The sequence below is a fragment of the Stegodyphus dumicola genome, chromosome 9 (assembly GCF_044657685.1).
Source record: "Stegodyphus dumicola isolate Sdum_Otavi_A_Nest chromosome 9, ASM4465768v1".
NCBI lineage: Eukaryota > Metazoa > Arthropoda > Arachnida > Araneae > Eresidae > Stegodyphus > Stegodyphus dumicola.
In genome coordinates, this window is record NC_140776.1 from 135,330,262 (window position 1) to 135,343,258 (window position 12,997).

General features: G+C 33.0%; 1 protein-coding gene across 1 annotated transcript in view; it reads right to left on the reverse strand.

The window, feature by feature from the left end:
* The window catches only part of LOC118183279 (atrial natriuretic peptide receptor 1-like), a 168,293-nt gene that overhangs the window by 31,394 nt on the left and 123,902 nt on the right, over window positions 1–12,997 (reverse strand). Inside the window, exons 18-19 of the mRNA XM_035352757.2 lie at window positions 9,975–10,098; window positions 4,303–4,371 (exon numbers count right to left, since the gene is read on the reverse strand). Of these exons, the coding sequence (XP_035208648.1) occupies window positions 4,303–4,371; window positions 9,975–10,098 (193 nt within the window). The remainder of the gene's footprint in view (window positions 1–4,302; window positions 4,372–9,974; window positions 10,099–12,997) is intronic.

Below are 12,997 nucleotides of genomic sequence, written 5' to 3' on the forward strand. Positions count from 1 at the left end.
TATTGCGATTAAACAACAAAGAAATAAATAACACTTAAATAATATATAAAAGCCTTTAGTACGAGAAAAACAAACATGTATAACAGGTATATTTATAGATGTAAATAAATAGGTTGGAGCATAAACAGTGTTACAAAAAATCATTCCAGTTATATGTTTTAACCTGATGTCTAATGCTACAGCGTACATAAAAAAGGAATAATTCTTCATGGGCTCTGAGTATCACCAAATATCCAATTTTTAGGTCTGGCTTGTCAATTTGGATGAAGCGTGTCAAAAGCGGTGTTTACAAATCACTCAGAATTTGACATCATGATGAATTTTCGCTCAAAATTACAACCTAAGCAATGAAAGTCTGTCTTGCAGCTGCAAATTATGCAATAAGTCATTGAAGACTTTCTCAAAGATTGGTTTTTAAAATAAAAATTTTAGAAACGAAATTTCATCTGTAAATTGCAGATATAAGCCTGTTCAGAAACGCAATCCATATCTACATTAGATTATTAAATATTTTGCGACCTTTACCAAATACTTTATGGGAGAAATGTTTCAGGAAAATGAAGGCATTCCTTTATTTATGGGCCCACCAGAGGCCGAGCGGTAAAGTCGCTGAACACTGGTAGTTCGGTCCGAGGTTCGAATCCCACGAACGGGACGGCTGCATGGGAGTCCTCGCGGTTTTTTTCATGTGTAACGCGTATACGAGCCAGTTTCCCTTAGAAAGTCCTCCGCGAAGGCAACCCTCCCCTTTGGCAGATAACTCTAGTGTGCTTTGCCGTAATTAAATAAACCAAACTTTTATTTATGTTGATTTAAGTGGAATAGTTAAAAGGCAAGCATGAATATTAAAGGCGCATTTGGCCCAAACCAGTTTCATGAATAAAATGCATTAAGAAGCAAATTGTATAAATTATTAATGTTTTGAATCAGGAAACTTGAAAAGCTAATTATGCTTTCATCTAGATTTGAACGTAGATCTTCCAGGTGCTAGCTAGACATGCTGCTGAATTATTAAATAAAATCTAAATGATAATAATTTATAATAATTATTTTTCTTATACATGTAGATTTCTTATTTAAAATCATAAATATATAATAATGAAGCTTGTCATGTGATATTTTAGGTTAAAGGTAACATATTTTATGCACTTTTACTCTACTTTTTACAGAAGGACGTTATTTTGCCAGATTCTGTGTATATAAAGAGATGTGCATACTTTCATATTAATAAGTAAACTGTTTAAAAAATTTTTAAATAAATACTAAAGTACATTTTTCTCGAATTTCTCGAGTAACTTTTTTCTAAAATGTTAGCACATTTATCATTTCGGAAACGAAATGCTAAAAATATTCAGGTTACCTTAACGTGTAGAATCAGCATTTTACCAAATGCAATTTAGCCATTTGATTTAAAAATGCCCACACTGAACTTTATAGCCTTATAAAATGAAACAATTTCTAGAAGTTTCTTCATTCTTCATTTACATTTGAATATAAAGTACTCAGAAGGAAGACACTTCTGAGTACTTAAGGTTGATTTACGGTCAGTTTTGTGTTTATGTGAAAAGCCATAATATCTGCTGCATGAAAAGTAGCCTAGAATATTTTGCGGAAAGATGTCAGTATTCAAAAACTTTTCTTTTTCTCATTTAAACGTAATCCTTTAGATTTTAAGTGTCCATCTTAGGTAAGCAAAGTGCGGCTTTTTCTTCTCGAGTTGAAAAAAGGATTTGTAAACTTCCATGATAATATTCTTCGGAAAATTTTTGTTTTTATAGGTAAAGAACATTTTTTTTAACATTTTAATTTGATTCATACCATGTGCATTTCTGCAAACTTAGTGACAAAACTCCCCACCAGTGGCTAAGCAGTTAAGATCGTTGAATACTGTTAGTTCGACCTGGGTTCTACGGCAGACGAACGGGCTGGTTGCATGGATAGTTTTTGTGGTTTTCCTTGTGTCAGTTCCCGAATCAGTTTTCCTGTAGAAAGAACCTCCCACTATGGCTCCCTTTCCTTAGCCGTATAGCCCTCGTATGCTTTGCCGCATTCAAATAACCTAACCTAACCTAATGACGCAAACATTTCATCTGCACACTTTTCCTCCTGTACACTTGAAAAGGCATCTTTTAAGATCATCCTCTTTCACCTTACATGTATAACCTGAATACGAGCCAATTTCAGAAGGCTCGTGAGGCTTCAGAAGGCACGTGAGGCTTCAGAAGGCACGTGAGGCTCGTGAGGCAATTTCAGAAGGCTCGTGAGGCTTCAGAAGGCACGTGAGGCTTCAGAAGGCACATGAGGCTCGTGAGGCAATTTCAGAAGGCCCAATTTCAGAGCCAATTCTACCTTCGTGAAGAAATTTCTTCACGAAAGTATCCCTAATCCTAGGCAGATTGCGTTCGTGTACTTGCCATGTTCAAATAACCAAACTTCACCAGGATTAATGTTTTAGCTGTTAGAGAAGTTGCTTATTTGTACTTACCTTTCTTTCTTTCACTACTATTATTAAATATATAATACTATATATTACATATTTTCTACTAATATTTTTCGATAAGCTTTTAGCTGTGTGTATATATAGAACAGCCAGACTGACCGCTATCGTGATTCTAGATATAGATATCTTTTCTTCGGCAAAAGGGTGCCCGCTCATTTGGAGTGTTAGCATAGCGACCGGATATAGATATCTGTAAACTCAATTTTAGAACATCATTTGCTTGAAAAACTTTACATGGGCATATACAGTCGTGTTCTTGTATCCGTAAATTTCGTATGCGCGGTTTTAGTTATCTATGATTAAAACGGGTGTAAATAGTCTTTTGAAGATTCAAAATGCACTTAAAGTGATAAGCAGCCTATGGCCAAATGAGAAGCACGGATGGCAAATTAAGTTAAGCACTAAATTCCTGCAGTAATCACGACTACATGCAAGAGCATAAAATGGAAGGGGAGCTAAAAATAGTCATGTTCAGAACCTCATATACGTTATCAGATTACAGATTGCTCCTTAGAGCTGAATATTTTTAACTGATATTTTCCCCTTCAAGTCTATAAAGATGCTTGCGGAGGATCACGGCTCTCATTTGGGAAAAAATATTTGACTTCTTTACCCCTCCAACCTTCCACATTTTCCTTTTAAATATCTTATCTCTGCTTTTAACAAACACCTTGCTCATTAGCTACATTCTGTTGCAACTTCCATACTTGAAAACTTCTTATAGAATAGCTAGTTAGAATAGTTAGACTAGCTTCCATGCATAAAAGTAGTGATTCTATTGTGCTTCTAAACGTTTCTTAAGCCATCTTCTCACTAATGTCTTATCCATAAGTGAGAAAGTAAGAATTTTTAGAGCAAATTTTGCGTTATTGCATTAAAAATACAATATATGAAGGGATATATTCATAATTTAATTTTATTTATTATTATCATTAATGTCTTAGTGTGCAAATTTGCCAATTAAACCTCACCTACTTGGTAATGATGTAGTATGAAATCTGTCGCTTCCAGTTAATTATTTGTTTCTGAGATCACGCCACTAAAACGTCATTTATAAATACAAAAATAAATATATGTAAGAATGCATGAATGAAAATGGTTCCATTAATTAATTTAGTAAACTATCAATTTTTTAATTTAATTAAATTTATATTTCTTTCAAGTTTACAAAATAAAATCGGGACTGCCATTTAAAAAAGCTCGTTTTCATGAGTTTCACAAAATTTGCAAATATAACGCTGATTTTTATTGTTTGACTTGTAAGGTATTTCTCCCGCCTTCCTAGCGTGCCTTCGTGGTGTAGTGGTTCTGCACCTTGGGCCGGTATTCCAGAGGTCCGTGGTTCGTTTCCAGCGAAGACTTTTGCTCATTTTTCATCTTGCCTGCTTCCAAAAATACCTAATGTCTCTACAGACTTCTAAATTAATATTTGTTCGGTGTGTTATTTTTTACTTCTGCGACATGTCGTGGAAGCCTTTATGATGTGGTAAATCAATAACTGTCTTAAATTCAGAGGGCATTCTGTTCATGGAAGTTTCATGGGTATTCTGTTCTATGTAGCGTTTAGTGTTTTAAATAGTATTCGCTCCGCGGGTGGACATGAAGATATGTAGTTAAACAAAGATAAATTTGACACTACCGCTTTTCTATTAAATATACGTAATATTTTTTACAGTTGTTACTGTAATAGTGACAATAGTATAAGCTGAGTTAACATTCTTATACACATAAACACTTTTAATTTCTAAGGCAACGTTTTGTTAAAAATATGCAAAAATCTATGATAAAAAGAAAGCTTTTACCTTGTAGACATCGAAGTCGTTGATGATTGCATCGAAGCATGTATATAAATCATTCAAAAAGTCTACGACCTGTAAAAATTGTATAGAAAATGCTTAAAGTTGTAAGAGACATGAGATAAACGAATACCTGAAAAAATTACAAATAAACAAATCAAGATTATATGCTTCTCCATGATAAATATTTCAATGCACAAAATGAGAAGAATTTCAAGAAATGAAGATTACAAAAGCAAATTGTCTTCAGTGGTTAAACGAAGATTAAACGTTTTTCCTTCAAAATCAGTTATAGACAGTTTATCGTTTATTGAAATACTGAAAACGCTTTTTGGTAGCATTTACGTGATGATACAAGTAACTTACAGATGTTATTGAACACTTTCATATGTAGCAAAAATATATTTTCCTACTTTCTCTAATTTATTTTCTCAAGAAGAAAACTACCTTATTCTTAATAAAAATTTCAGATATCTGGTTATTTTTATAAAACACGAAACGGATTCAAGCGAAGAAAAGCGAGATTTACAAAATTATCAAAGAATACGATAATTTTTGTTAAAAACATACAAGATAGTTGCTAAACTTTAAAAATTCCATCTCTGTTGTAAAAATAAGTAACTGATGAATTAAATTAAGATTTTAGTCAAGAATACAGTTCCACATAAAAGCCAAAACACTGATGGCTGAAGTACGTATTTATTTAGAGTATTAATATATTTTCGAGAAAAGCCTGGTTTACTTTATTTCGGTAGTTTACTAACTATATAAAAATATTCATTTAATGGGAATCGCGTTTTTTCTTTTCACTTTTAAAGTGCATGGAATCCTTTGCTATCTATTAAAAATATTTTCATTTTGTTCCTTGTCAAAGCAAAGAAACACATATAATAACTTACATATTATAATAACTTACATAACTATAATAACTTACATAATTCTTACCATTCTCTATAGCATTCTCTTCTAATATTATGATTTGATCTATAAGAATGCTAAAATTATTTTCCTAAAGCTATCATACTATTCAGTACAATATTCAACTAATAAGCAATCACTGGTACTTTCGTATTAGCCTTATGCCTTCGGTGAATATAAACCGAGTTTTGTTTCGCGTGGAAAATGTTTAGCAATTGCTTTTAAGATGGCATCAAACGTTTCATTATCAGTTAGCACTTGTTTTTTAACTCCACATAAACTCCGCAATGTAGGATTCGAAGTGATGGCGAAATGTCCCTTGATATATATTTCACCATTTTGCACTTCCACAGATGCATTTTGTAGTCTGTCTGTGCATGCTAGTTTCAGGATCAATGTGAATTGTATTCATTATTCACGTTACAATGAATATAAACACTTCACTTTCCAGGAATTGTAATCAATTTTTCCTTCTTACAGGCCTTCCAATAGTCGAAAAAATGGTCGATCCACCTTAAATAGACTTTTTTTTCTGTTCATTAACATAATATGCATTAGTATTATGATCTACGGATAGCACTACGATCGAAGACCATGACAAGAAATGTTTCTTTCGTATCGCAAAAAATACGACGTTGAGGAGGGAGTATTGTTTCATCATTATTTTTGGGCACTGGAAACGTGCTTTTGTTCTTTTTCACAATGAAATCAACGCCATTTCAAAGGACGCATATCTTTCGCAGACCATTATTCAAATCAACAACCAATTTGTTGACTAGCGGACAGAATCCGTTTTATTAAAGTAAGTTTCACAGATTCATAACTATGAAGCGTTACGTAAAAAATTTTCCGACTTGAAAACAGAAAACTTAGAGCACATGAATCTAACGCAACTATACACTCAACACTGAACTGTGTTCCTAAAACGTTTGGCCAGGAAACTAAAGGTTATTTGTCACTTCATTTAGTGCGTATCAGTAATTAATTGCTGGCATGCAGTTAAGATGAAAATACCAAATCAAGTTTCCATTTTCTTTTTTCTACTATTAATAAAACTATTAATCATTCTACTATTAATAAAACCATTTTCATTTTATTCTAATTTAGGATAAATATCTCAATACCGTAAGAAGTTACATAATTAGTGTCATTGGGTAAATAATAATATTTTAAGAACGGTTGTTATCTGAATGCTATACTTCGTCGTGACTATTCTGCTGCAAATACGTCTGGTTTTAAACGAATGTTCCCTGTTTATTGAAACATTTTAATTGAAAAATAACAACAGCAACAGCAATGGCAGTAATTGGATTAAAAGTATATAAAAATCCTTTTTACTTCCTTGTACGAAGTAAAAAGGAAGTATTGTAATCGCGAAAAGTTTTACGCAGCATATTTCAACAAAAATATCCGATAGCGAATATTTCAACAAAAATATTCGATAGCGGTCAAAAGACCGCTATCGAATGCAATTCAACGATGTTTTTGCGTGATTCAGTTTTCATTTTGAGAGAAGGCAAAAATACATAAAAACACAAAATATAGGTACGTAAGGGCAGAATAAAAGACTCGTTTCCTCCAAAAAAATTATAAAACTGCTTTAAAATTAATTCTGAAGAAAATCTTTCGGGGCGTCTGTACGAACGTTCGTACGTATCTCGCATAACTCAAAAACGAGTAGCCTCAGAACCTTGAAATTTTGTATATAGGACTGCTATAACATGTAGATGTGCACCTCGTATTTTGGTTGCAATCGGTCGCACTAAACGTATGTAAATATATTTATATATATATATATCCACTCCGTTACACGGCTCAGTGATCTCAATTTCTTTACTCTTATAAGTTTGTAAATTGTAAATTTTTTGCTTTAAAAATGATTGAATTATGTTTTTCTTATCTTCGGTTAAGGTTTTTATGCCTTTAGTAAATCTGTATGCATTATTTTTAGAATTATCAACAATTTTAAAGTTGTTTAAGTGCCGCTAAGCCTAATAATGTTTTTGAAGGCGGCCATTGCTTGTTTACATTTGAAACAGAAGGTTAGTGGATTTGTTGCCAATTAGAGAAACTTAGCTTCACAAGAACAAATATAACGCCTTCATTGATTATTGCGAATTAAATCATGCTTAATCCTTTCTGGAATTTTTTCGACGAAATAAGTATTTAAGATTTACTTTGTAGTTTTTAATACAGATATTTTGAGATCTTATGTATTTTTGCCTTGTCGTGAAGTGAGAACTGAATTAATTGAGTGAAAAATACTCAATTGTCTCTAAAAAGTTTTTTTTTTTTTTTTTTTTTTTTTTTTTTTGGGCTTAATTTCTTTTATACATCGTTCTAGCTTTATTATTGTATTTGAATGGAACATGTGGCAACGATTAGATAATTCTTTAAATGATATAAATTTTGTGCATTATGAGTTATAATATGAACGAAATATAATACTGTTAAGTGAATCTAGCGCCAGAGTGTCGCTATGGTAAACAAATACTAGAGTGAATTTTAAAGAATACATTTATTCTATTGTGGTTTATGCGCTGTCGGCGAAGTAGATTTATTTCAATCCAATAAGTTTAAATGAAATGCAAGAAAAAATGCCTGTAATTTAATATTCCGTACAAGGAAGTCATATGGTGTACACATCAGATTTTTTTTTCTTTTGGTTATTATAACTGTTTTTGCTCTCTTGTTACTATTATTATAATTGGAAAGAGAAGAATAAGCTGGTATTTCCTGCCAAACGATTCTAACTATGACATGGCTAGTATTAAAGAGTAGATGCACGTTAGCGATATAAATTTAGGTTTATGAGATTTCGTATTTCCTTCCGCCCATTATATACAAGAGGGAACTTCTTGTTATGTATTTCTTCCGCGTGTTCATTATCACTTAACTACAAGGCGAGCCCAACTGAATCTTTCCGTGTCGGGCAGGATTCGTGAGCTCGCAGAGATCGATGCACGATGCAGGGCGCGGAGCCACGAGATCGTCACTCCTACTGGGATGGCCGAAGCCACTTTCGTCCGAAACAGCATAAGCTGCCGTTTCTGGTAGTAGGAACCAAGTTCGTGTTATTGTGCCCTCCCCCTCCAGGGCCGCTATTATCATAGTAAAAAACTAAGCAAGTGTACGCTACCCCAGGAGGGATATAAGACGGAAAGAAGAACTTATTTTATATATTTTAACAAAAGAGAGCAATTTTATATTCTTCCCTCATTAGGAATTTGGAACTATAGCCTGCTTTATATTTGTTAGAAATTTTTTATGCAATGATTTAACACTGATTTTAAAAAGTGGTTTTCTATGTTTCGAGAGGCATTCTACGAGAGGCATTCGAGAGTTTTATTCTTTCAGAAGTATCTTCAAAGAACAAACAGTATGAGAAAAATATGCTAGATTTTGAAAGATTACTTTTACTTTTTCTTTTCCCGAAATTGAATTTAAAAAAAAATTCCGCACAAATCTAATATTAATTTCGCCTAACTTAGATTAAAATTAAAATATCCTCTAATTTAATCGAAAGTTTTCTCCTATTATCAACTGCTATCGAACGTTTGTTATTTCTCTGATTGGCATAAACTGTAATCTTAAAGCGCATCTTTGAATTAAAGCTTTCAAATTATAATAATTCTGAATTTTAGAAACAGTTTTTGAGATTGCTGATGTGCCCTTTATCTGCTGCGCAAATTTATATTTCAATGCAAACTATATAAGAATTTTATTTGCACATCAAATTTTATTAGCCAAAGGACGTTGGCCCAGAAGGGCTATTAATTTCGAACCGGCGTTTTGTATCGATTCATTTTTCAGACTGTTGCAGCCAAATATTACCGCCATGCATTATATTTAAAAAAACTAAATAATGAAGAATCTGCATGAATGTTTCTTGCATTGTGAAGAAATAACGGTACCTAGAGCTATCAAATTTTGAATAACGTAGTCCTTCAACCGAACATGGGCACTTGGAAGCCAGAATTTCGAATTTATTTTATTATCTATTTAAAGTTTTGTAATATATTAACGAATTTTTGGTTAACAAACCCAACGATTTCAAAGAAAGTAATGGCAACACTGTACGGAAAAAAAATATCTCTAGCATGTGTATCGAAAATTCTAAAGCTTTGCTGTTTTTAAATATTTTTGATATTGCTGTTGAATTGAATTTGACGTGTTGTAAGTGCGAAGAACATCATATTTCATAAATAAAATTAACGCACAAAACGTTCAGAAAAACGTCCTTTTGGGAGTAATATAATATCTGAATGCTTTCAGATTTCTTTTTTAGTTTTATCCAATTATTAATTGTATAGGGTTCCATCAAGAAATATTTAAATAATTTCATCATCATCGTAGAATTCACCTTAGAAGATCTTAAATAGTTGCTTTTTAAAATACAGACACCTTTAATTAAAATATAATATCTACTACTTGTAGCAACACCATACGATATTAAATATGAAACATTTATTACAATGCGACTACCATTTTTATAGTCGTATTTAAACAACGAGTCTTAGCTGAGCTGAAATTCCAGTTTAAGAATAATAGATTAATAAATTTATCGAGGTAACACTCAAAAGTCACAGTGGAACACTGTCAAAATTTAAGTTTAGTCGATATTCTAAATAAAATTCTATTGCTGTAAATTAAAAATAAAAATTGAAAAATACTTCAAGCAGAAACTAGTAATATTACATTACCGGTATGCAAGCAGAATACTTAAATAAGATAAAAATTTACATTTTATGAAAACTCACCTGGATAGGTGTACTAAGTGAGCACATATTTGTAAACCCAACTACGTCACTGAAGAAAACCGTGACATTATCAAAGAACTCCGGTTCAACCGATTTCCCTCTTTTTAACTGCTCTGCTACTGATCTAAAATTCAAGGATACAAAAATATGTCATCATATTGAAATATCAATACGTAAATTTTATCTTGTGTTAGATTATGCAATGTTTATTGAAATGGAGAATACAACTAAATATCTCTTGAATGTTTAATCATAGATCCACGATTCCAGTTTAAAGATAGTTAAATAAGATAAACTAGATAACCTTCATGATTTCTTCACGTTACAACTTTAAGGACTAGTCACCTAAAATAGTTATTATAAAAATTTAAAATATATGTAAGTGTTATAATGATTCTGATTAGTAAATTTGAAAAAATTAGATATCCTATACTTTGTCGAATGGCGATAAGCTAAGTATAAGATAAAAATATTTTGTTTAGAGCATCGGAAACATTTCAGATTTCAACGGAAATATCCATTTTGACCAGTTTCAGTTCGTGATGTCTGTACGTACGTACGTATCTCGCGTAACTAAAAACGATTAGCCGCAGAATGTTGATTTTTGTGAATGGAACTGTTATAGCATCTAATTGTGCACCTCTCTTTTTTTATTGCAATCGGCCGGGCCGAAAGGCTGTTTCATTCGAAGGTTTTTTTTTTGAATTTTTCGTATAACTCAAAAACAGTTAGTTGTAGAATGTTGAAATTTTGTAAATGGGTCTGCTATAATATCTAGTTATGCACCTCAATTTTTGGTTCCTATCGGTGATTTCAAAAGAAAGTTTGAATTTGTCAAAACTTTTGATCCAAATTTTATATTTAATGATTCCTGTGTTTACAACACTGCTGCAATCATAGGTATTCTTGCAAAGTAGGTACAGTGAGTATTGTACAATATTACATATATTAGCCATTACAAAATAAAACCAATCGAACTTAATAATCAGCTTAAAAAGTTCTTAAAAGGCTCACACACCTTTAATTTTTTATTTTACATCACATCTTCATTTGACATAAAAATATTTTTAGTATATAAAGCAGAAAAATGTTTTTGAGTTGAATCGCATATTATTTGTAATAGTATTTTTATAAACACTAATACACAATTTAACTCAAAAACAATTCTCTGTTTTAGATTTTAATTCAATAATTTATTTAGTGGTGTATTAAGTCGCGGCTTACTTGAAAACCTCCAGCATCTCGGCAACCCATTCCGTAATTTGAGACTGCATTTAAGCTGAATTATTAACTCAGAATTATTTGGTATACGATGAGTCTTAGTCTTAAAATAAATGAACTTCATTATAATAAACGATTACACATTCGTGCATGTTTCGTACATGTTTATACGTAGGTAAGTTAACAATAATTCAACTAATTAATTAATGAACTCCTGTATGTTGGTTACAAATGCTATTTCTGACCTTATGGTGTTAAAATTAAATTGAAAAAGAAAAATAAAATTTGAGAACATACTTCTTAAGTCTGTATTATTATAATAATTATTTTTTTGTAATAAAATTAATTATTTGGTAAAATTACCAATAAAGCTAGTAAAAACTGTTGCAGGTCTTTACAGAAATCGTGACCGAAAGAGCTGTACTAATACAAATTGTGAGCGAAAGAGCTGTCCGTATAAGGGATGAGATGGCTAAAAAATGTTATTGAAATTTTCAGCTGAAAAACTGCCTCGTAAATTAATATTGTCAGAACAACAGGCATTTAGTTTACAAAATACAGGGGTTGGACAAAAATATGGAAACACCTTTAAAAAAACATGTTTCTTTGCTTAATATGGTGTAGGAAACCCGTTGGCATCCAAAACAGCTTGCAGTCTCCTCGGAATGGATAAATGCAGTTCCTGTATGTTTGCCAAGGGAATATTATACCATTCTTCCTGCAAAACGGTGGCAAGTTCAGATAACGATGTTGGCGGTGGATAACGAGAACGCACTTTCCGTTCCAATGTAGACCACAAAGGTTCGATAATATTCAGGTCTGGTGACTGTGGTGGCCAGGGCAGATGGGACAACTCATCCTCGTGCTCAGAAAACCAGTCCTGGACAATGTGAGCTGTGTGAACAGGGGCATTGTCGTCTTGGAAGACACCATCACCATCGGGGAACAAAGTTTGTACCATGGAATGAACTTGATCGGCCAAAATGTTCACATAAGTCTCGACAGTCATGTGCCCTGACACAGTTATCATGGGGCTAGCAGAGAACCACGATATGGCTGCCCAAACCGTACCAGAACCCCCGCCATGTTTCACTCTTGGCAACAAGCAGTCTGTATTATAGGCTTGAGATGGCGTTCTCCAGACGTAAACTCGGCCAGAAGTGGGAAACAATGTGAAAGAAGACTCGTCAGACCCTATTACTCGCTTCCACTGCTCTATAGTCCAGGCTTTATGACTTAAACACCACCTTTTCCTGTTACGGGCATTAGCATCACTGATGAGTGGCTTCTCAATTGCAGCACGGCCAGCAATTCCCTGTTTATGAAGCTCCTTTCTAATTGTTTTGGTACTCACAGGGTTCGGTAACACAACATTCATTTCAGCAGTAACTTTTGCAGCTGCGGTCTTCTTATTTTTCGTCACAATTGCCAATAATGATCGTCTGTCACGATCACTCAGGACACACTTTCGTCTGCGCTGTGATTTAGCAGATAATGTTTTCCCGCTTTTCAAATATGCGGAATAAATCTTCGATACAGTACCTCTTGAAACACTAAACACCTCGGCTACCTTGCTTACGGAAGCACCTACCATACGTGCTCCAACAATGTGCCCACGTTCGAAGTCTGTTAACTCTGACATAATGCAATGACAGCCTCACATAACAGTACACCGACAACAACTGAACTGTTTAGCACATTTACGATGTTGTATAGGTAGCGTCAGTAGTCAAAAACGCCAGCGCCACCTACATATTTCATTTAAATCAATCTTTCTTTTCAAACATGCATTTCACAAGGTG